The 25,115-nt window shown below is 38.9% G+C and overlaps 1 protein-coding gene across 1 annotated transcript in view; it reads right to left on the reverse strand.

Annotated features, from left to right (window-relative positions):
• The window catches only part of DIP2C (DIP2 disco-interacting protein 2 homolog C (Drosophila)), a 693,228-nt gene that overhangs the window by 116,489 nt on the left and 551,624 nt on the right, over positions 1 to 25,115 (reverse strand). Inside the window, exons 25-30 of the mRNA XM_006887669.1 lie at positions 19,773 to 19,896; positions 19,076 to 19,197; positions 17,013 to 17,124; positions 16,779 to 16,888; positions 12,717 to 12,847; positions 712 to 880 (exon numbers count right to left, since the gene is read on the reverse strand). Coding sequence (XP_006887731.1) covers positions 712 to 880; positions 12,717 to 12,847; positions 16,779 to 16,888; positions 17,013 to 17,124; positions 19,076 to 19,197; positions 19,773 to 19,896 — 768 coding nt within the window. The remainder of the gene's footprint in view (positions 1 to 711; positions 881 to 12,716; positions 12,848 to 16,778; positions 16,889 to 17,012; positions 17,125 to 19,075; positions 19,198 to 19,772; positions 19,897 to 25,115) is intronic.

The following is a 25,115-nucleotide window of genomic DNA, read 5'->3' on the forward strand; positions in this document are numbered from 1 at the left end:
ATTATGGGATTAACCTTTCCTATTAACTTGTAATTAAAAACTACAAAATTAACTATGGAAATACGTTTATCAGAACATCTCAGTATAAATGGTGAGAAACTGTATTATTCTCAGATAATGATAGTTATTTCTTTTTAAAAAAATCCTGAGCCTAAAAACACTCCTAATTTTATTTTGAATGAATCTTGGTTAGAGTTTATGCCTAAAAATAAAAATTTTCAAAAGAAAAAAAAAGAGTAGTTAAAACTAAACACCAATGCCAGAATGAACTTAAATGTCATTAAAGAATGTAATTTGCCTGCAACAATGAATGAATGGAAACCAAAATCTCTGTAAAATTAATAAAATTTAATTTAAAAAAAGAATGTAATTTGCCAACAAATAAAAAAGCAAATTTAGATATCTGTAGCAGTACTGGTAGAATTCGATACATCATAAAATATTTTATACTCTGATGTAAACCTCAGTTTTACGTAGCAGGAAACCACTCAGGTGCTAGAACTTTTTCAAATGAAAACTACAGTTTAAAGTCCAGATGACAGTAGATAAGAATTCTTGGCATAAGTGAAGCATTATTTTAATGTCACCAAATCATTTTTCTGTGCCCCTCCAATAATGTACTTTCACAGTGTCCTGATAGTTACTAAATGTTAGAGTTGACACAATTTTCTGGAAAGCATTCTAGGAGTGTGAGGAGATGGAGTTCCTTACCTTGAGGGATTCTGTTTGTGAGCCTAATCCCTTTGTACAAAGCTCCATCACAGAATAGGAACAAAATGTATCCCGGACTTTATACTGACTCACAGCAAGAAGCCACAAAGCTGGGTTGGTTTCCAACTCTGAAGGCGGAATCAGAATGGACTGGTGTCCCGAATACACACTGTGGAGACAGAATTGGAGGAGAGCAAATTCTAAGGACAGCTCAAATGAAAGAAGTATCAGTACAGTACCTGGAGGAATGAATACAGGAAACATTTATCTGTAAGAAAATGGGAAAAGGGGAGCTCTGGTGGCCTAGTGGCAAGAAGCTGCACTGCAATCCCAGAGGCACATGGTTCAAATCCACCAGATGCTCTGCCAAGGAAGGAGGGACAATCTCCTCCTGTACCAGTCAGATCTGATTTGACGACACACACACACACACACACACACACACACACAAATAATAAAATAAAATTAAAAAATTATTTAAAAAAAAAGAAAATGGGAAAAGATAATGTCTATTAAATGTCCTGAAAGACACAAAGATAGTACAAGAATTACAATACAGAATGAAAATGTAAGCATTTATTCAAGATATCTAAACAGCTTATGGCATTCTTAGCTTTCTCACAAATCTGTTAAAGGAACACACTAGACTAGATTCTCTTTCAAAGTATGAAAAACACGGAATGCAATTTGGCAAAAATATTTAGAAGTTTAGAACAAAGCTTGAGAAACTAAAGATACTACCTTTTTTGTAAATAAATTGTCTTGGGGCACAGCCACTGCCCATTTGTTTATATACTGCATATGACTTCCGTTCTGGAGAGGGTGAAACCAGGCTGCTCCTTGGAGGCAAGGATTTGGAGTGCCATCTCACACACTGGGCTTGTTGCCAAGAGGGGCCACTCCTTGGAGAAGGGAGAGGAAGGCCCTGGATGAAATTGATTGGCACAGTGACTGTGGCAATGGAGGCAGGTGTGTCAGTGACACTAAGGTTGACTCTGGGTACAGCAAAGTTCAAAGCCATTATTCATAGGGTTGCTAGGAGTCATAGGTGTCTTGACAGCACAGGACTTCACCTCAAGTATGCTGGTAATAAAATAGTGAAGGGCTGCTAAACAGAATGAGTCAAAGTCTGAACTGACTAAATGCTCTGAGGGAGAAAGAGGTGGCAGGAGATCCTATGGGACACATCTAACTTCTCAGAATCAATGTGATGACAATGGGTTTGAGGGGTTTTGTTGTTGTTTTTAAATAATTTTAATGAACATTTACAGAGATTTTGGAGTTCCATTCATTCATTGCCGCACTTCTCTCCCCTCTCAGCCCTCCCTCCCACCCCAGTTTGCTCCTCTCTTTTAAAAGTAAAAGAAACACTCCCTCCCTGGTACACAATCCCCCCACACCCTTTCCACTGCCCCAAGAACATTCCACTATGCAACCTTAATTGTAGACTCTTGTGACAACCATAATACCCTATCATACATCGCTTTTATTCACTCCCTCATCTGTTTCAGTGCAGTATACACAATTTTTTAAGTTTGCCATGAACTGAAACAGCTTCTAAAGCAACAGGGTGATTTTTCTTTTGGTGGTATAGTGTTTTGGTTTTTTATTTCTTTAGCCAACAAATTAATTTTCCTCCTAATTTAGGAGTCTAGATGTCAGGATTTAAAAGCCCACTAACAAGTATTCTAGGAGTTTGTCAGAAGATTAATTAAAGGATCAGAGGTACAACTAGTGGATAGTTGCTCTGAGGAGAAAGATGGGCATTCCCTCTCTTAAAGATTTACAGCCTTAGCAACTCCATGGAGTGTGACCAAGAATCAGGATCAAATTAATATAGCAGAGAAAAGTCAAACCATTGAATAATCCTACATCATTAACATAACGAAGATAATCCATTCCCAAATGGAATCATAACCAAGGCACAGAGGTTAGGATTTATCATATATAATTTTAGGGGACATAATTCAATCAATAACATTCTACCACCCTTGGACCCCAAATAAACATCCTCGCCACATGTCAAACACATTCACTCTATCATATTAACCTAAAAGTTTAGTCCTTCAATTATTTTCAAGTTTGATATTTTGTTTAAAATGATAAAAACAAAAAACCAAGTAGAAGAACTATGGGAAATTAAATAATTCTTTAATTTTACTTCCTTTATGTTAAGGGAGAATAGTTAGAAAAAAATATGGTGACAGATTACATATTTTAGCACTACATCAATTGATGGGACAAGTGTGAATTTAAAATAGTGAAGTAGTATACAAATTTTGTAATCAAACCAGTATAAAATATTTTTAAAAATAAGTGAAGCACTTGCCTAAGCAACATTTTAACATTTTTTTATAACTTAATTATATGGAGCTTGCTCTAAGGGAGCCTAGTGGCAAACAGCTCTGATGTCAGCCCAAAGGCAAGGGGGTCTACCAGCTGCTCCCAGGAAGATTAGCAGTGTCCTCTCACTCAACTTACAGTCTCCAAACACTCACTATGGGGTCAGCTATGAGTCTGTTTAGACTCAACAGTAATAACAGAGAGACAGACAGAGAGATAATATAAAGGATCAGAATTAACAGACATCATATATATTAGGATATTATAATGGAATATCCTAAATAATCTTGGAAGGTTATTCCAGCTATAAAATATAAATTAAAAAAATGACTACATACAGGGGAAAATAGCACATTAGGACTTACTAATAGTAGTAACACTAATTCTTTACATTATTTTTAAATTTCAAAAATAGGATACAGGAAAAACCATCTGATTAAGGAAAAAAATAATAAAAAACTACAATGGTTCACAAAAATATTTCTTTTGAACCAGCTTCCATTCCTTGGTTTATTCCTCTATGCCAAAGTTTATTTTTGTCAAAAAGAAATACTGCAGATATTGACATTTTCTCTGGCCTTTTCCAGAGTTTAATCATTTGAGAACTGTGAGAGAAGCGCATGATGGCGGGAAGATGATCAGTCCTCAAGTTATTACTGCACAATTGCCTTTTATTGCATTTCTCACTGAAGAATTCTGAAGTCTGTCTCTTCAAAACCCAAATTAAAAAAAAAGGCAGAATTCACTCAAATAAAAAAATTTAATAAAAACCCCAATGCCAACAGGTAAATTCTGACTCAGTAGCCCTCTGAATCTCCACATGTAAACACCTGATCAGGAGATTGCTGCTTCTTTTTCCAGAGGTGTGTTCAAGCTGCCAACCTTTGAGTTTACAGCCCAATATGTAATTTATAAAAATTCTTATGGGGACTGACTGTCCGTCTTTCTCCTACAGAGTAGCTGGCAGATTTGAACTGCCGACGTTTTTATTAGTAGTCCAACACATCATCCAGGTTCAGGTTATCTTCAGTCTGAAGCTTCCAGTTGGCTCTAGGTCAGATATACATTGACTGGGTTTTACTCCCTCCTCAATCTACTTTCTTGCCTTTTTTTAGAGATTTTTGCTGTTGTTGTTATGTCCTGCAGAGTCAAAACCAACTCAGAGCTGACCATCCATGAGGTTTTCAGAGATTAAATCACAGAGAAGACGTTGCTCATTTTTTCTCCCATGTGACAACTGGTGGATTAGAACTGTGTGCCTTTGGATTGGCACTAGAACTCCTTACCATGTTTGTTTGTTTTTGTGTGTGTTGCATTGAATTGGAACCGACCCACAGCTGACCCTCCAGCAGGTCTTCAGAGGCAGTAAATCACATTAGAGGAGACTGCCCATTCTTTTCCCATGAAGCAGATGGTGGATTTGAACTGTGTGCTTTTGGGATTGCAGGATAACTTCTTACCACTAGGCCTCCAGAGATAACACACTCCTAACATGGAATAGTTTTGAAAAGAATATATATTAATGTTAGACTAAAAAAAAAAAGGACTTGTTAGATCTAAGTATAAAAAGTTCTCATTTTTAATATGAAGAAAGTAAGAGGCAGAACCACAAATAAACCTAGATTACAACTAGATAAGAAAATTAAATGCATTAGAGGAAACAGTACAAAATACTAACAATGGTTAGGATCAGATAATAAATAGGTTCAAAGATTTGCTTCCTATATCATTGCACATTTTAAAAACTATATTCTTCTTCATTTCTATAATGTAGCATACACAGAATTCTTTAAAAAGCATTGTATCATACATGGTGCTGGAGAAGAGCATTGACTATATCATGGACTGCCAGGAGAACAAACAGATTTGTCGCAGAGAGTGTGAGAGGGTGCTCCTTGGAGGCAAGGATTCTGAGGCCTTGTCTGACATATTTTGGAAATGCTGCAAGAAGGGACCAGTCCTTGGAGAGGAATAGCACACTGGGAGAGTGGAGGGACAGGACAGGAGAGAAAGACCCATGATGAGATGGACTGATTCAGTGACTGGGGTAATCGAGGTAGGTGTAACAGAGACAAAAAAGTTGGCACCGGATAGAGCAGGGTTCAGGGCTGTTGTATACAGGGTTCTGTGAGTCGCTGGTGACTCGACAGCACATAACAATAACAACAACAAGAGTTTGTTGTTATTGTTGTTATGTGCTGTCAATTTGGATCCAATTAACGAAATCAAAACAGTGGTTTTCAGAGGTGGTTAATTGTACAGGAAGATACCTGTCCATCTTTTTCTCATAAAGCATCTGGTGGATTAGAATTTAGTGAGGTATAATTTACCTACCCTAAAATTCACCTAACATAAAATGGTTATGTGATAGCTGTGATGCTGAACACTGTGACCCAGATGTGGCAAATACAATATTGGTCAACCACGGTGGACAGTGTTTGGCGGAAAACAAGCTTGGAAGCAGGAGTGGCATCCAGTTCCGAAACAGCTTGCCTCCAGAAACCCTATGAACATGGAGAAATGAAGAAAGCTCATAGGATCGCTATGAGTCGCCTACGACACGACGGCATTTAACAACAACATAAAATGAAGCAGTATTTTATTAAACTTGTTGAGTTGTACAATGATTGTCCTAACTTGTTTCTGGAACCCTTCCATCACCCCAACAACTTTCCTAGTGCCCATTGGAATGAATTATATTTCCACTCCCCAGTCAGCCATTAATCTGCTTCTGTCTCTACCGATTTTCTTGCCTGGATGCTATATAAAACATAGTATGTGGTGTCTGGGTTTGGCTCTTTTAATGAGCATGTTTTTAAAGTCCATCCATGTTGTGTTGTTAGGTGCCATCAAGTACTACCCATAGTAATGCTATCAATTACAAAGGTGAACCCTGTCCTATCCTGTGCCATCCTCACATTTCCTGTTAGAAGCCTAATGCACTTCCTTCCATGAGAGCCTAATGTATCAGTCACTGTGTCAATATTCCTGGTTAAGGGTCTTTCTCTCCTGCGCCCACCCTCTGTCTTTCCATGCATGATGTTTCTCTCCAAGGAACAGCCTCTCCTAGCCACATGCCCTAAGGATGTGAGTCTTTTTATGGACATGTTTACTTGTCTATATGCCTTGTTGTTGTGTGTACCATGGAGTTGGAACTGACACACAGCTGGCCCTTTGATGGGTTTTCAGAGGCAGTTAATCACACAAGAGTAGAATACCCATCCTTCCCCCATGGAGGAGCTAGTAGCCTTGAACTGCGTGCCTTTGGGATTACACCACAGCTTCTTGCCACTAGAGCTGCCTACGATATCCTAGGAATGGAATTTTTTTTCAAGTGTGGATCATGCTTATGCAAAAACCTATACTTGGACCAGGAGGCAGTCATCAGAACTGAGCAAGAGCACACTGCATGGTTCAAAATTGGGAAGGGTGTGTGCCAGAGATGTGTCCTACCTCCATACCTTTTCAATCTATATGCAGAATAGATTATCTTGGAGGATGGCCTCTATGAGGAGAAATGTAGCATCAGGATTGGTGGAAGATTAATCAACAACCTGCATTATGCAAATGACACAACCTGTCAGCTGAAACTGAGGAGGACCTGAAGCGCATGCTGCAGAGGGTCAGGGATTGCAGCTTTCAATATGGATTGAAGGTCAACATCAAGAAAACAATGATTCTCACCATCATGCTGATGGGCAGCATGATGATAGATGGTGAAGAGACTGAGATTGTTCACAGCTCAGAGACCTCTCCAAAGTACTGAAGAACAATGATGTCAGTCTGGAGACTAAGGTGTGTCTGATACAGGCCACGGTCTTTGCAGTCACTTAGTATGCATCAGAGAGCTGGACAATGACTAGGAATGATAGAAGGAGAACTGATACCTTTGAGCTGTGGCGTTGGATATACCATGGACTGCTATGAGAATGAACAGATTCATTCTGCAGAGGGTTAAACCACGCTGCTCCTTGGAGGCAAGGATTCTGAAACTCCATCTGACACACTTTGGACATGTTGCAAGGAGGGACCAGTCCTTGGAGAGGGACATTATGCTTGGGAGGGTAGATGGACAGCACGCACAGGAGAGGAAGACCCTCAATGAGGTGGATTGATTCAGTCACTGGAGTAATGGAGGTAGGTGTGTCAGAGACAATAAGATTGGCACAGAATAGAGCAGGGTTTAGGGCTGTTGTACACAGGGTCACTATGAGTCACAGGCACTCGATGACACATAATAACAACATGGTAAATTTATGTATGATTATTAAAAACATGTCACACTACTACTTTAGCATTTTATATACCGACTAGATAAAAGAATTTCCAGCAGACATTCTTAAGTTAGTTAAAATAAACTATGATTTGGTCTTAACAATATTTCAGGGTAGATTTTTAGCTTAAGGTCTGGAGACCATGAAACTTTGAGTACTAGTCTACATTTCTCATCTTCTGATTAGGATTCTCCTATAGAATCTTTAATAAAAATCTTTAGCACTGTTGTAGAATGAGGCTGGCATTGGGGTGGGGGTAAGACTGAGAAAAACTGGATGAAATATGTTTACGGCATTGAAGTCTATGGGGGAGAGAATAGTCTAAAAGTATTATATTTTAGGGCATTATTTTTATCGTAGGAGTATGCAATGAGGGCTGCAGAGTGGATTATATTTGGGGGTAGGGGGTAGGGTTTGGGAAGGTGCGCGGGGGGGATTGTGTACCAATGAGGGAGTTTTTCTTTTGCTTTTCAAGGAGAGGAGCAAACGGGGGGGGGAAGGGGAGGGGTTTGTGCGGGGAGAAGGGTGCAACAATGAATGAATGGAATCCCAAAATCTCTGTAGATGTTCATTGAAATGAAAAATAAACAACCTAAATTTAAGAAAAAAATCTTTAGCAATGTAATTGGGTACCGTGCAGTTCTGGTCTCATGACAGAGAAAGCTGGTTGTTTGAGGAGCCAACTAACCACATCTTCCCTATCTTTATTTTTTTTTTAATAATTGAATTGTGTATAATCAATTTGCTTACAAAGTTTGTGTACATGGTGTTTCACATTATTCTTCATTCATATTGTGTTTCACAGAATCATTCTCATGCATTATGTTTTATAAAATTAATCACCATTGGACCTCGGCCATCATTACCCTGTTCTTTCACCTAGATCCTTCCCGCTCTCCCTCCACCCACCAAACTGTGCACCTTGCCTATAACCATCCTCACCTCTCCACTCCTCCCCCCCTCCCCTTTGGGTCTCAATACATGTTTTACTAGTTATCCTATTTTTACAACAATGTTCTGATGCAGTGTTTGTCCTTATGATACTGAGCGTAAACGATTATAGCTTTATTGAAGTTATAATTATTTTTCTTTAATACACTGTGACCTGCCTAGCTTAAGGTCATGAAGGTTTATGGTTTTAGCTAGTACATTTAGGCTTTGATCCACTTGGAGATAATTTTTGAATGTGATACAAGGTAAAGATTCAAATTCTTCCTCCCCTTTATTTCATTTGGATGTCTAATTGTCTTATCACTATTTTCTGAAAATTCTATCACTTACTCAATATACTGCCTAATATCTTTGTAAAAAATCAGCTGACCATAAATGCAAAAGGTTCTTTTTAAAACTCATTCTGTTTCATGTATTTCTGGCTTTATTCTAGTATCACATTATCTCAGATACTGTAGCATTGTCTTAAGTTATAACATCAGGAACAAGGCATTCAAATTTACACTTGAAAATTTGACTGGTCATGATCCTTTGAACATTCCCATACACTTTAAAGTCACGTTGTCAATTTCTGAAGAAAAAAAAGAGAGATACTGCTAAAATTTTGACAGGGACTGAACTAAATCTATAATTCAGTTAGGAGAGAACTGACATTCCAATGGACCAAATCTACTTGTCATGTCTCCATTGTTCTTTATCTTCTTGCTTTCAAAGACTTTTCTTGAGTTTTGCCTTATATATTTCCTCTCCACATCTTAATCTGCCATTACTTGAAGGAGTCTTAATTCAATTTTGAAATAAGTGTTATTTAGAAGTCAAGATATGGGTGTTTGGTGTGCTCATAGCTACTGTTGCATGGCTGCTTTTAGGTCCTTTCTGGAGACTTATTATACACAGACACATACACACACACACACACACACACACACAGAGTTTTGTATCTACATTTATTTCTAGATCAGTATATGTTAAGAAGTGTGTTGTTGTTAGGTGTCATTGAGTCATGTATGGCTCATAGTGACCATATGAACAAAAGTTCTGCACCTTGTTCTATCCTGCACCATCCTCACACTTCCTGACACACAGGAGTCCATCGCAGCAGTCACAATGTCAATTAATCAGGTTGAGAGTCTTCCTCTCCTTTGCTGGCCCTCCACCTTTCCCAACATCATGTCCCTCTCCTAGGAACAGCACCTCCTAGCCCTACATCTAAAGTATGTCAGACAAAGCCTCATCATTCTTGCCTCCAAAGAATACTCTGTCTGTTCATTTTCTTGGCTGTTCATGGAATGTTCAGTCCTTTTCTCCATGCTCAAAAGCGTCAATTCTTTTTCTGTTATCCTTATTCATTATCCAGGTCTTGAATACACAGCTAGTAATCAGAAATACCACGGCCTGAATCAGATACACCTTAGTCCTCAAACTGACATCATTACTCCCCAGTCATTTGGAAAGGTCCCTAACTGCATATTTTCCCATTGCAATGCGTCTCCTTATTTCCTGACTGCTCATACCAAGGGTGTTAACTGTGGATCCAAGTAAGATGAAGCTGTTGACAGTTTCAATGTGAGATGATGATGATAATAATAATAATAATAATAATAATAATAATAATAATAAATAATAATAAAACAGCTAATTGCAATCCAATATATCACAGGGAATCTACCCTCCGTGTGAGTGGACTCTCCATTTTGGGATGTCCCCCTGTACCTTCCTGGTCCTGCTTACGCTTCAGTGCCACACACCAGGTCACTTGGCATAGATTCACTACTCACTCAAGTGGGCTTACAATCTGAGCACATATGTATATGGAGATACTGGTTTTACCCTACTTGGCCACTCACATGTCAGTGCTGGGCCACACCTTCGTGTAGAGATATCTTCTAACCTTGTGGAGGTTACAGCTCCTCACAGGGCCTGCTGTCTACCCTTCTCACCTGCTTATGCACTCACTCACTCACTCAAGTGCGTGAAACTAGGAATGAACATCTCCACCCTACATGCCTCTCGGACTCACACTCAGACCTGCTGAACTACACAGGAAACAAAAATAGGACAATATTTTTAACTTTTGTGCACCTAAGACCTCAAATTTTCTTTTTGTTTAGTTAGGCTTTTAAGAAATTCCACTGGGATCTGTTCCTATAGAAGAGCTAAGAAAATAAAGAGGCTTACAGCTGTTATGATTTAGCATTGCAGCGTCAAACAATGGATTACTATGCTTTTGGGCTCCAGAATGAATTTGCAGGAAAGAAGTTCATTAATTACCAATTCATCACAATTCTCTTTGGATAATACTATAAAGAATATTACTATTAATGGTTCACATTAAAAGGGTATGCAATGAGGGATGATCACACATAATGGATGCTGTAATTAATATTATGGAACAAAATGTGCACAGAATGACTGGCTGAAAAAACAATACGCTTTACAAACTTTCACTTGAATCTCATATACAAAACTTCCTTAAAACTCCACAATCATACATTCCCTTCTTTAGTTCTTTCCCTATTGATTTCATGCTTGATCAGCCTGCAGAAACAGAAAGCTTTGTGTCCATTTGGTTTTGCTTTACAACTGTACTCTGCCAAATGAAATACACAACTGTCATGAAATCAAGAGTTGTGAATTGGCCTCTGTATTTTCCTCTTGTGTTGGCCAAATACATCTAAAGCCATTTGGGGCTCATCATGGAGTTGGCATATACTAAGTTATTTCCCAAGAAGAGTCAGTTCTGAGTTGGTTCTGAGTTAATGACAATGAATTAAGAGATTACAAACCGTTCCCAAGAGGAAAAAAATAATACAACACTACTTACTACATTTTGGATTGCATCAAAAATCATCATGATATTTCAATCATACTGTTATTGTTGTGTACCACAGAGTCGGAACCAACCCTTTGCTGACCCTGTGGGGAGTTTTCAGAGGCAGTTAATTGCATGGGAGGAGACTGCCTATCTTTCTCCTGTGCAGCAGCTGGTGGTCTTGAACCATTTGCCTTCAGGATTGCTGTGCAGCTTCTTGCCACTAGGCCACCAGCGCTACTTTCAATTAGTATTTTCAAAATGTTTAAATGTCCTAATTTCAATAATAGGGTCTTTAAAAAATACAGAATTTTTATATAACTATTAGGAATGTACTAGAAATAATTGTTTTAAAAGTGTTTAAAAGCATGAAAAAAGCTTATTTTTAAGAAAAAAGTTATCGATTGCATACAGCACTGAGTTTTATAAAGATATGCATGTACATTTATTTATAAAATTACATTCATGCTTACATATTTATGGAAAAAATTCTTTGTAGCATCTGCTTTAAAATATTACATTTAAAAACAACAGGCAAACGTGAAGAAATAGATGGCAAAATTCACAAAATATTGATATTTACTGCAACAGAATAGTGGTCTGAGTGCTTACCAAACCATTCTTTCTAACAAACATACTGTCATTGAGTTGATTCTAACTCATAAAGACCATACAGAGCAGAACAAAACTGTCCAGTAGAATTTCCAAGGCTGTAATCATCGTGGAGCCGACTGCCACACCTTTTCCTACAGATGGCTGGTGGCTTCAAACCCCCAACCTTTTGGTTATCAGCAGAGTGTTTTAACCAGGGCTCCCCATTCTTTATACACACAAATGTCTGAAAAGGTTGATGATACAAACTTGTATGTTATAATATAAAATACACTCTGAAAGACTACGTAACAATTGTGAATGTTTCTGTTGTGTGCCATCAAGCTGGAACCAACTCACAGCTAACCTCTCAGTAGATTTTTCAGAAGCTATGAATTAGAAGCAGGAGTGGCATCCACTTCCTAAACAACATGCCTGTGGAAACTCTATGAACTTCTTTTGGCTCATCACCATCCTCCACTGAAAAGTCAAGGAGAATCCTGAAAGAAGCCAGAACTTACAGTGCCTGCTGCTTCAGTGAAAATACCAGGCCAGGAACAAATGCTCACCATTGATTCCCAAGGAGTGACTAACAGTCATATTCTTGAGAAGTCTGTCAGCATCTACTGGTAAATTATAGATTTTTAAAAGCTGAACAAGGAACCTTGAAACCTATGGTTTAGAACAATAAGGTATAGAAACAGACCAGTGCTCAGGCTGTTGCTACTGGCCACTGTACCGAGGGACATCACCAAAATCTCAACATTAATTTTTTCTAGGTCCAAAATGTCAACATTCACTTTTCGAGGTGCTGTAGAAACTGCAGAACCACCACAGCTATACCTGCTCTAAGCCTATGGGAGCCTCAATAAGCAGAGGCAGCAGGAGGCAGGCTTATGCTAATTAGCTGCAGCTCACTCTTTCTAGAACCTCAGAACCTCAGCACTAACTGGCTGCTGTCAAGATGTTAGCACTGGCCTAAAATGGAGAGAGTTGCTTGTTTTGTTTTCCAGTATATTAAAGATAAATCTCACCTGCAGAGGCACCAGAGGACAAATCCAAGTCCACAGTAAGGGTCCAAGCAGATAGCCACTTCTCTAGAGGGATAAAGCTCACACTGCAACTTAATAGAACGGCAAAAGGCACTGGTGGCTGCATGAGACATCTGGAAAACAACAAAGTCACAGTTACAACAGCTGCAGATCTACCCATGACACTTGGAGCAACCATATTTTTAGGGCCTGGGCCAGCTGTATCGGGTTGGGTCATGCTGTGTTAGAAGAGATGGCCTGCTGATGGTCTCATTAGTCTTCCAGTTTCAATGGGGAAACAACATTCAACACTTCTAAGTCCTCCAGGACCTAAGGCTATCAATTAAAGGAAGGACTGTTTTGCATTTGAATAGCAATTTAGTACAAAAAAGGATGCAGTATAATCCCTACCACAACTCCGTAAGGTAGGGTGGAAAGACCTTACCATGCATGTTCACCTCCTCCTGGCAGGACCCTCTCTTACTCAGTTTACATCTCCTGCGCTGAACACAGTACCTGCCATACATGAGTAGTCACACTACATACTGAATAAACAACTCCCTATTTTAATTATTGGAAAGCAAATGCTCAGAGGTATTAGAGAATTTGTTAGAGTCACATAAATTAGAACACAGGCCTCGGATCTTCTAGCCCTCAGACAAAACTGCAGTGTGACCGACATATAAATTTCTTTCTCTATATCAATGCTACATACAATAAAGCCTCCCTTGTCTCACTTCCAGTCATCTTCCTACCCTAGGCAGTATGTAACATGAGATATTTTAAAATACTGTAACAGATATCTAATTAATTTTCTTGCTAATCTAGGTGAAACTGCAAAGTAAAGAAGGTAGAACACTTTTATCAAATTCCACAAGTGATTTTTAAACATGATGCAAGTTAACGTGAAGTAGCATTTCATCCAATATTGAAATGTACATGAGAAGCAGCATAGAGCCTGGAAATGTTTCATTAATCACTCTCCTGAGAGAGAGGAGAAACCAGGTGTGAGGGTCAGGTGGGAACTTTCTGCTGTGAGAATACTGTATCATCATTACAAGTTCTGCCCCAAAGAAGGTTTCCTCACGATTTCATCCACTGAATCCATGCCTGAAAATGCAAACATATTCTATATAAGTAGCCCTTTTTAGGTTTCATTCAACGCTGTAGTATCTGTTGAAATGAGAGGTAAAGCTAGACTTAACAAATTTTCTTACAACCTCTTGCCTCCCAGAATCAGGAGTTACTAAATTCCTAGCCATCAAGTGTGTTGGAGATTATGAGGATGGCACAGTATAGGACAGGGTTCAGAGCTGTTGTCCACAGGGTCACTATGAGTTGTACTCAACGCAACAGCACTTAACAACAACCACCATGAAAACTACCTATCCACTGAGTTTACCAACTGACACAACTCTCTATTGAATCTTTTCTTCAAGAAGCATGTTTTGCACCTTGAGAACAGTTCTTCATCTCAGCTCTGTAAAAAGAAATATATTAGCTGAGTGTTTGTTATGTTGTACGGGGAATATAAAAGGGAAGAAAACATGGCTTTTACCCTCGAGGACCTTATAATCTACTGGGAAATTTAGAGACATGGCAGATAATTTCAATAATGTGGGCACTCTGTGCACAGAAGGTAAAGAGTACAGAGATAAGGGATTCCACCCCGTAAGAGCTTTATGAGTTAAGACTTCACTATCTATCAAGAATGGTAACAGCTTAGAACAGGGTAGCTAAGAAAGTTAGGCGTTCAAATTAAAAAATCAATTTATAAGCCACAAAATATAAACAGTACATTTTTCATAGCCTCTTATTAAAACAAACTTCCAGTTTTGTCAAGTCAAACTCAGATCTGGATAAAGAATTCGTTTCTCAGAGGCTCAAAACATGATCTACTCTAGAAGAGCCATCGAGAGTAGACGCTGCAGTGCAGAGCAGTGAAGGACGCCTCAGCTGTCTGTACTGCTGCAGTGCATCGCCTGACTTATCTCAGACAGATGTACCTTTCAGTGCACTTCTGCTTTGACTGAGGTGAACATAAACGTCTATTCCCTGGGCAAACATCAACTGCACACATCAAGTCAGAGTGAACAGGAAAGGTGTTCCAGAAGAATACTGGATAGCAAAGGAAAACCACCATGGATTTAAAATAACCTATGGGAAAATCCATAAGGTGATTAATCTAAAATAGCTGTTTCTGCCATAAAGGTATTCTCTCTGGCTTCCTTGCTGATCTTCAGTAACTGTACCTATTATGATCTATTAGGAACCTTTTTAGCTTAAATCAGCATTTTAAAGCAAGCAATAGTACAAAACTGCAACATAAAAACATATACGTTATAGATTTTACTCAAAGTCAGACATCCTACATTATCCTCTTTGGGTAAAATAGTTTACTGGACAAAATATCTCTACTAATTGTTACAGTAATAACTGAAATATCAATAATATTTCTAGCTAAAAAAGAAATTAAGTATTTATTTCTGAGTAAAATGCTGACCTGAGTAATCTATGACTCTACAGAAGTAAAAAGAAATTTCCATCAGGAGCAATGTGTAAGCCAGATTTCAACTCTCTCATATAATTTCTTAGTATTTTAAGCATATGGATTTTCCATTACCTAGTGTCATAGTATATTTTAATTCAAGTATTTTGTGGTTTTAAAAGTCAAATGGTAAAAAAGTTTAAGATACATTTTTATAACTTTGAGAGAAAACCTAGTTAATTGTTTTCCAGGGTATATAAAGAACTCCTGGATTAGGCATTGGGCTACTAACTGAACCTTAAGCTTGTTGATTTAAACCCCCACCCAGAGGTGTCTCACAAAAAAAGTCTGGGGGTCTGCATCTTAAAGGATACAGCCTTGATATCATCATGGAACAATTCTACTCTGCAATCATGGGGTTGTAAAGAGTTGGAAAAGATTCTATGGCAACTGGCTGGGTTGTTGGGGTTTACACTTAGATTAATTTTAATCATCAGGAAATTTCCAACTTTGGCCATATTAATTACTGATTAATGTAAAAATATGTTTTACTGCATCCTGATTTAATAGCTCCCATTTTTGTAGACATAAAAACGGTGTGATCCAAAGTGTGTTTCGCTTTGGGGTATGGCAGCAGGGGGCTCAAAGTAAATTTTGGTATTCTGGTAACGAATTCATTTTGGTCAGAAAAGATTTTTTTCCCCTGTTCTTCAGCTTTTGAAAAATTATTTTATTATCTCAAATCTTACTACAATGTAAAAACTAAAATGAAGAAAATAAAGCAAATCACTACTCAAACCCCAGAAATCAGAGCTACTAGAAAAAGGCCCTCTTGTGGCTAAAGAAGAATCTAGTAGCTCAGTGATGGGAGGACTGTATACTAATGAAGGAATCTTTTACTTTACAAAGAGAAGAGCGAACTGGGTGTGGGGGGAAGGTTGGGCAGGGAGAAAAATGCAACAATGAATGAATGGAAATCCAAAGTTTCTGTAAACGTTCATGAAAATTAATAATAAAAAAAAGAGAACAGACTCTAAGACGTATGGACTGTAAATCTGGGCATTTGGTGGCTCCCTTCTTTCAGGCGGTTACAACGTGCAGTCATCTTGCAGGCTAATATGGAATCCCACTTTTCCAATGTGTAGTGTTTCACAAAGGTGGACTATTCAGACTTTGGGACCAGCAGGAAAGGGATACACATGCTGGTTCAAATGGAGCCCAAACTATGTCAATGGGAAGTGTGTCAAAAAGGCAGAAAATTCGGACTTGGGATCACCAAGATAGGAACATGTAGTTAATACTCTTATCAAGGGTTAGTGAGGTTTTATTTACAGGCAAGAAAAAATGTGGGATGCTTGCAGAGAATCTGTCATTCTAGTTAATTAGCTAGCCAATTCAGACAGGAGAACTAAAACAGACACACATTTTAGACCTTGAGTGAAATGTACCTTACTCCTGGGTCAGTTAGATTATCTACTAGCATTGCATTACAGGTGAAAATATAAAATGACACAAATAGGTGGTTTGCCACCTCTATATTGCTGGTCTCTAGATTATGCTGACTGCCCGCTTCTCACCTTTACTCCAGCTAGCATCCCAGTCGTGGATACACTGAAATCAAGATAAGCCAGTGTATCGGGGTTAGAAGGCTTGTAGATCTGGGCAGGCCGCTTCTTTGGCAAGTCATCTGAGGATTAAAACAAAGCTATCAGTATACATGATCAAATTTAAAAAATACATTTATAAGCAAACAAACTTTTATGGCAAATGGATTCAGCTTTACACAAGATCCAAATGGCTCAAATGTATACCTGTATCCAGAATGGGGGGCCATGTCCGGACATCTACAGCTGCTGCTGCTTCTCTGGACCGTAACAATTTACATATTAGTTGTGTTGTCATTAAACAGGCTGAGCGACTCACCTGAGGACCAGAGAACAAGTAAGGACACAGAAGAATCACACAGGATGGAATGAACTGCAGGTGGAATTCTCACCCGGTACACTCAGCACAGCTATTAATAAATAAATTAAATTATCAAGAATAGTATTCCTTAAAGGTTCAGTCTTGGGTAGTTGAAGCACATCATAGTTAAGAATCTGATTATGGGAACACACAGATAAAGCAAAAGGAAGAAAGATACATGGTCTCTAGCTAATGAGGGAACTACAGTGTCACACGTGCACTCAGAAGAGCATCTAAACTAATTGTTTTCACTTTTAGTTCTACTAATTTTCAGTTGTTCCCTTGAAACTTTTATGAATAAGAACTCAGCTGTGGAGTCAGTTCTGACTCCCACTGATCCTCCAGCGGGTTTCCAAGGCCACATTTGCTGTGGAGAAACTGCTAACCTTTTTCCTGTGGAATTGCTGGTGGATTCCAAAGCTGGAGATGCACAACCATTTGGATTAGCTGTGCAACTTGCTATGGATTACACCATATATACAGGTTCATAATAAACAGTTTCATCTTAGTGTGGGGTGAAGGTTTATCTGATAATTTCTAATAAGAATAACCATTATCATGAGAGTATGCCAATCTAATTATATGAATCATTCACTTTCAAGACAAAACACTGGTGTTTTTTTAATTCCCTAGTCATTTTTTCCTTGTGGATCTTCTCTGTGGTGGTTGTGAGGTGGTGAGAAGATCTTATCATCCTTATAAGACCAAAAAACACAACCATAAAAACAGATCTACAGGCCTCCCCGTGTTTCCTTTGAAGAAAGGAGGTCTGACCTGCTGAGACATAACTTTCTAATAAACAGATCTTTACTTTTTACCTTAAAAAAAAGACACACACCCACACACACACACACACACACACACACACACACACTCTACCTAGATCTACAATTTCAAAACAGATAAGGAAACTCTTAAACCTTAAGGGAAAACTTTTTAAAAAAATGATCTAAGTTTCACTTGCTAGATTAGAAACAGGGTAGGGGCTCAGAGTACTATCCACACTGCTCTAGGATGATTGCTTCTCTTTGATACTTTAAATTTCAAGTTACTGCCATAGTTGTTCTATCAGTTGGTCCTTAATTCTGTACAGAAATTGAAAGCTTGCTTCTAGAAGTAAATGATAAAATCCTTGAAGACAGAGATACATTCTACTACATCTGGCCATAACCCAACAAACCCAACCCATCACCCTTTCCTGACTTCACAGTCTATGCCCACTATGGGGGATTGTTCACAGCTTCAGTTTGCTCGGCTCCACAGTCAACACTCTTGGCACCAGCAGTCAGGAAATCAAAAAGCGTATCGCGATGGGAAAGTCTGCTGTTAGGGACCTCTCTAAAGTACTCAGGAGCAACAGTGTCTCTCTGGAGACTAAGGAGCGCCTGATACAGGCCATGGTATTTGCAATCGCTTGTTATGCATCAGAGAGTTGGACAATGACTAGGGAAGACAGAAGGAGAGTGGATGCTTTTGAGCTGTGGTGCTGGAGAAGGGTACTGAATGTACCATGGACTGCCAGGAAAACAAACAGATTCATCTTGGAGAGGATTAAAGCAAGCTACTCCTTGGAGGCAAGGATTCTGGGGCTTCGTCTGACATACTTTGGACATGTTGCCAGGAGGGACGGGTCCTTGGAGAGGGACATCATGCTTGGGAGGGTGGAGGGACGGCGCAGGAGGGGAAGACCCTCTATGAGATGGATTGATTCGGTGACTCGGTGACTGGGGTAATCGGGATGGGTGTGTCAAAGGCAGTGTGGTTGGCGCAGGATAGAGCAGGGCTTAGGACTGTAGTACGTAGGGTCGCTATGAGTCGCAAACGACTTGACGGCACATAACAACAACAACAATCCCCACGTCAGTATTCCGATGCAGGTGCCAGGTGGGACTCCCCAGGTCTCTGTTACCTCCACGATCATCTTTACGGTAGGCAATGTCGTTGCGATGTTCTGTGGATGAGGAGGGCGGACTGTAATTGGCACACAGCCTGCGTACAAGCAGCCATAAAATGCTGCAATCAAGTCTATTCCTACACAAGGGAAAAAAGAGGAATTATTTACAGATGGAACTCTTTAATGCCAAGTGTCCCCATCAACACAAATACGATTATTGAATAAATTAGAAGGTTAAGTGAGCAACTGAGCCCTCTAACAGAATCCTGTTTCAGTCCCTTTAGGCTTTTGCTAAGCTTCAGCGATCATTTCCATTTGGCCTCTTCTTTTAGGCATGAAATGTCAGAGATGCCTAGAAGTTTAATTTCTGTCATTTCTCTGAGGAATTACTCCATTTCATGATTATCATGTTAGTTGTTAAAGATTTAATCACTATTAATTTAAAAAAAAAACCGCTTCAGATATCTAGTAAAACAAATTTAGCCCCAGAAATATTTGTAGGATATTACTCTACTTGAGCCTTTAATGCATGTATTATTTCCTTATATGGAGCACTAATGAGACGCACAGGACCCCAGGTTCAGCCTAGACCAGTGGAGACACTCTGGGATCAGGAAGCCACAACAGACACTGCTATGCAATGAAGCACCTCTTCACCTCGTTGCTCCAACTGCCATCCCCCTGGGGTTAAATGTGAGCTGTGTTTCTTTACCTGGTGGGTAGACTAGAGCGACATGATCGCCATCTTGCAAGTGCCCTCTTTCCATCAGCATCACCGCTATCTTCTCAGCTCTTTTATGAAGCTGGACACAAGTCAGTGAGTTCGCTATTGTGCCCTGCACAGCAGAAGGATAAGTGGCAGATAAGACTTTTCTTAAAAAAAAAAAAAATCTTCATTGGTTTATAATGCATATAATTAACCTATTTAAAATGCATAATTAAATAGTTTTTAGCATATTAACAAAGTTGTGCAACTATCACCAAAGTTTTAGATTTTCATTCTGCCCCCCCCCCAAAAAAACCTCATAGCCTTTGGGCTCTTTGGGTGATCCAAATGCCTGACTACAAATTAAAATGCTTGTGCTTCAAATGTACCCAGACACCTCAAAAGAAAGGTCCTGGAATCTGCTCCTGAAAGATCCAGGTCCTGAAAGCCTCACAGGCCAGTTCTACTCTGCACTAAGGGGACCACTAGAGTTGGGATGAACAGGAATGCTTACCAGTCACTCTCCCTTCTAACTCGCTATGTAACAATGCAAGCGTTCTCTGCTCAACACAAAGCTATGGGATCAAGCATATCTGAGATAATGAGGGTGGCACAAGACAATGACAGGGTTCAGATCAGGTTGTTCATAGTATCGCTGTGAGTAGTGTTTGACTCAATGGCACTTAACAACAAGTGCTCAATACATTTGCTTCTTCCTTCTCTGAGCTTCAGTGTTTGTGAGCTAAGAATCTGGTGACGATAAATCGGACTATACTAGAGTATAGCATAAAAAAAGCCAAAATAAAGAAACCAAACAACTACTGAATCAAATTCCAACTCATAACCACCTTCTAGGGCAAAGTATGCCTCTCCATTGGGTTTCCAAGCCTGCAAATCTACTGGGAAGTGGATTGCCTTAATCTTTGCCAGCTGGGTATGTTGTTGTTAAGCCCTGTCAAGTCAGAGGTGACCTACAGGTGACCTTCCAGTAGATTTTCAAGGGCAGTAACTCATATGGGTGGAGAATGCCCATCTTTCAAACATGGAAGAGTGGGTAGATTCAAATCACGTTTGGGTTAGCTGCCAAACACTTAACCACTGCACCAGTAGGGTCTCTTAACTACTCTACTACTAGAGCTTCTACTGAAAAAGTCATCTAAGAATACTGGGATCATAAAAATGCTTTTAAAAGTAAGCACCCAGGGGGGGAAAGAGCTGGGGTTATACAGCTCAACTTGCTAATGCTGAGACTTAAAATGACCACAGCTTAATAAAGAATACTTATTTGTAGAGAATTGTATGATGAAGCAAAGTGAAGATGGTGAGAAATCTCTGTTAACTGCCAAGCCAGATCTTGTCCCCTCCCCAATGCTATTATTCAGTTAATTGTGTGGGGAGAGGCTTAGGTTCCATTTCTATGCACAGAATCTTCTCATCACGCACATTTTCCCTGGGAAAGATTTTTTAAAATCCAAGAAATAGAAAAAGATGTATTTCTACTTCTCTCTCATTGGCATGGTTAAGTTCCAAAGATCAAGTCATTATGTGATAATTAGCATTATATGAACATGGAGGATAAACACATCTGGCCACAAAACAGAGACTTTCCATATCTGCCAAATTACAACCTTCCATAACTGCCGAGCCACAGGCAATCGAGGTCCAGCCAAGTGAACACATGACCTTAACAACAGAGCCAGTGTTACTCTTTCCTCAGATCCTGCTGTTCAGTTTTGGCAAACACACATTATTATTGCACAAAATAGTCTGATGGTAATTTTAATTTTATTTTTTTGCTATTAAAAATGTTGGATAATGCTATAAAATGCTGAGAAGTGTACAGAGTGGATGGGTAAGAGAGCAGAATATGACAATCAGAGGGAAAAATATCTATTATATAAGAGCAAAGAAAACTAACTAAAGGGAACTTGTTATAGCCTTCCAAACCATTCCTATGTACATTCACTCTAAAAAAAGTGCCTGTTTGAAAAAATAAAAATAAGCAAACTACTAGACTCAAATGTACTTTGAGCCCTTCAAATGAACATGATGCAGTGCTCCACAGTAAAGGTGAACTAATTCCATCCCCAAATGGTGCTGGTGGTGGGGACCTCATTCACAGTCACCCTCACTATCTGAGTGACAGGTTAGCTATCTTAGGTGTGGTAGACTTTATGGAAAAAAGCAACACACCACTTATCATTATTGAAGAAAACGGACTGAATGCCTCAGTACTGGGATTGGCATGGCACAGAGGAGTATCCTGTGAGTCTTGATTAGTGATATTTTGCTCTCCACTGAGGGAGCTCCCTCTGTTAAGATTTTTTACATCATCCTGTTGCTGCCCACTGCTACAATGTCTGTCTGCACATAATACTGTCTGAAACAATTATTCTCTATCTGCTTTATTCAACTTCTGGAACTCCCCCACACCCATCTAAAGAGTGCTAATCTAATATCCACAACCAAATTTTCAGATTCACAGCCATCAGATAAGAATGTTTCAAAACATTTTTACACTCTAGTTCACAAAAATCCCCCCCTTATGGGTACTTAAAACTGTGATTGTCAATTTGCATGCAACTTTCTGAGAGATACTTCTCACTATATTGTTTGTCATTTTGAGTGGTTACTCCACTAAGAAACAAAACATTCTCTAGTCAGATGGAAGATACTGATGTAGAAAAGTGACAGTTTGGCAGAGAGTGAGTGCTTGAGTCAGAATCCAGAGTGCATTTAAGCAAAATGGTCTGCAGAAATCCCTTAAGAAGGTGCTCTGTCGAATGAAGTATCTTACTTCCTAAGAACTCTACCCCAATCAGGTTTTTCTCCACGGATGGAATGGAAGAGGTGCCACTGGCTGACTGATCACTGCAGTTATTATCTTGCCTTTACAGGGCATATCAGAAAACAAATGCTTTCTGTTTAAACATCTCAGATAGGCAGGTGCTCACCTTGGAAAAGAAGTGAGGAAGGAGACTCACTGCAGACCTGGGGCTGGAGGACCTGATGCTCACCAGTTTAATTTTTGTATTTTCTTTCTTTTGCTTTTTGCTTCAACTCAGTAGGTTAAAGTTCCATATGGGAAAATACTTATGGCATGACTCTACTGACTATATTGTGACATCAGACTCCTATGGCATTATTCATCACAACCTATTCTTTGGTAATTTTAACACAAGAGAAAAGATTCAGTTATGCATTTCATTTTCCAGAGTACTAGTAGTTAAGAAAACAACAGCAAAATGCTAAAGAGGAGTTGCAACTATTCCTAAGCCAATAGCTTCATTATTTGGCATTCTTATCATTCATTCACTTGATAAAGTTTTCTGTAAAAAATTCCACATGCTAAAGAATAATTGACAGTAAAACAATTTCACTAGTGCTGGTCTTTATTAAGAGAAGCTGTAGGAGTTATTTTGACAAGATAGTAATGAGGATAATTATTGCAGTGCATCTCCATTCAATAGCAAAACGTTTTTGTTGCCATGACTATAAAGTTAACATCTTAAAATTGTATATTAAGTAATGAGTGGAAAAGATTAAGTAATGAAGAAAAAAACTAAAGTGGAATTTATATTTTACAGTTTAAGAAGTTTCCTGCAAGTAGAGAGTTGTCTTTAGAAAGATACTTCTAAAAAAAACCCAAACAAAATAAAAACACACCAAACAAAACACCACCACAAACTTCAACAGTGTCTTCCCTAGCTTACATGGTGACTTATCCAGGAAAACACTAGCCCTCCTTTTTACAAGAATATATTATATGGGGCGAGACATCCCCATAAGGACACAATTACAAACTGCATTCATCTTAACTTCTACTTCAGAGAACTAAAAAGAGAAGTTAAAATTTTAAAAACCACCCTGGCCTCTTTTGAGGGGGGAACCTCAGTTATTGGAACAAGTGCAATTAGCTTGCCATTACTGTGTGATGCTTCTAATGTAGCTAATAAAATATAGATTAAACAAAAGAGAGCTGGCTGTTTGTTTTAAAAAATAAAACAAAAACAAAATATAAAGCAACAGATTCTCTTTTGTATGCAAACAAGTCCTAAGAATGTAAGTTTTCCATGATTTACGATGAATGAAATCCTTACACTCTGCTGGCAATCTTGCACAAATCATCTTTTCATTATATTGGCAGTGGACTCCTCTGCAGTCAACAAGAAGTAGCACTCATATTTATGATTAAAATAGTTCCATCATTTTAGAAGAGTCCATGATCAAGGGGAGCATTGTAGAATTCAGAGTACAGTTTACTGGTACTGTTGATGAAGTTGTCACTAATACAGGTGAACAGTGAGCATGGGGAATGTTACTGACACATGTAAATACACTGGGTAAAACATCAGAAGTAATTTCATCAGTTTACTTGTACATTTTAAAATGTTTCTTCTAAAAGTCTGAAAGCACACTTGTGCCTTGTGTTACATTTCTACTGGTCAGACCTGAAGGTCTGAACTAGAAGGTTGAGTGGAAATTACAGCTTAAGAACCTTAAAAATACTACTCTAGAAGTTCTAATCCACAACATTAACAGTCTTCCAAGCATCCTGAAAAATCTACAACCAGGAGAGGATAAAACAGATGAATGGAACGTTCTGAGAAACAAATCCCTATGCACATCCAAAAACTTCTCCAACAGACTGGGGGGAAAATATTTGGTAATGACATGTCAGATAAGGGACTTATATCTAGAATTTATAAAATACTTGAGCACCACAACAAGATAAAGATAAGCAACCCAACTGAAAAATGGGCACAGGATATGAACTGACACTTAACCAAAGAAGACACTCAGATGGCAAACAAACACATGAAGAAATGTTCAAAATCCCTAGCTCTAAGAGAGTTGCAAACCAAAACAACTATGAGATATCCTCTCACCCGCGTAAGAATAGTAAAATTTAACAGAACAGCAAGCATCAAGTGCTGGCGAGATGTGGAGAAACTGGAGCCCTTATTCACTGTTGGTGGGAGAGCAAAATCGTGCAATCACCATAGAAGGCAATATGGTGCTTTCACAAAAAGTTGCAAATAGAAATACCATTTGACCCAGGAATTCCACTACTTGGACTATACCCCAAAGAATCCATAACTGCCACCCAAGCATATATATGCACATCATGCTTATTGCAGCTTTGTTCACGATAGCAAAGAGTTGGAAAGAACCTAAGTGCCCACCGACAAACAAATGGATAGAGAAGCTCTGGTATAGTCACACAATGGAATACTATGTTGCATTGAAAAACAAGGAACTCATGCAATATGATGCAAAATGGGTGACCCTGTAGGACATTATGCTGAGTGAAATAACCCAGTCAAAAAGGACAAATACTGCATAGTG

This window comes from Elephantulus edwardii, unplaced genomic scaffold, assembly GCF_000299155.1.
Source record: "Elephantulus edwardii isolate Elephantulus edwardi_28Jun2011 unplaced genomic scaffold, EleEdw1.0 scaffold00060, whole genome shotgun sequence".
Taxonomy (NCBI): domain Eukaryota; kingdom Metazoa; phylum Chordata; class Mammalia; order Macroscelidea; family Macroscelididae; genus Elephantulus; species Elephantulus edwardii.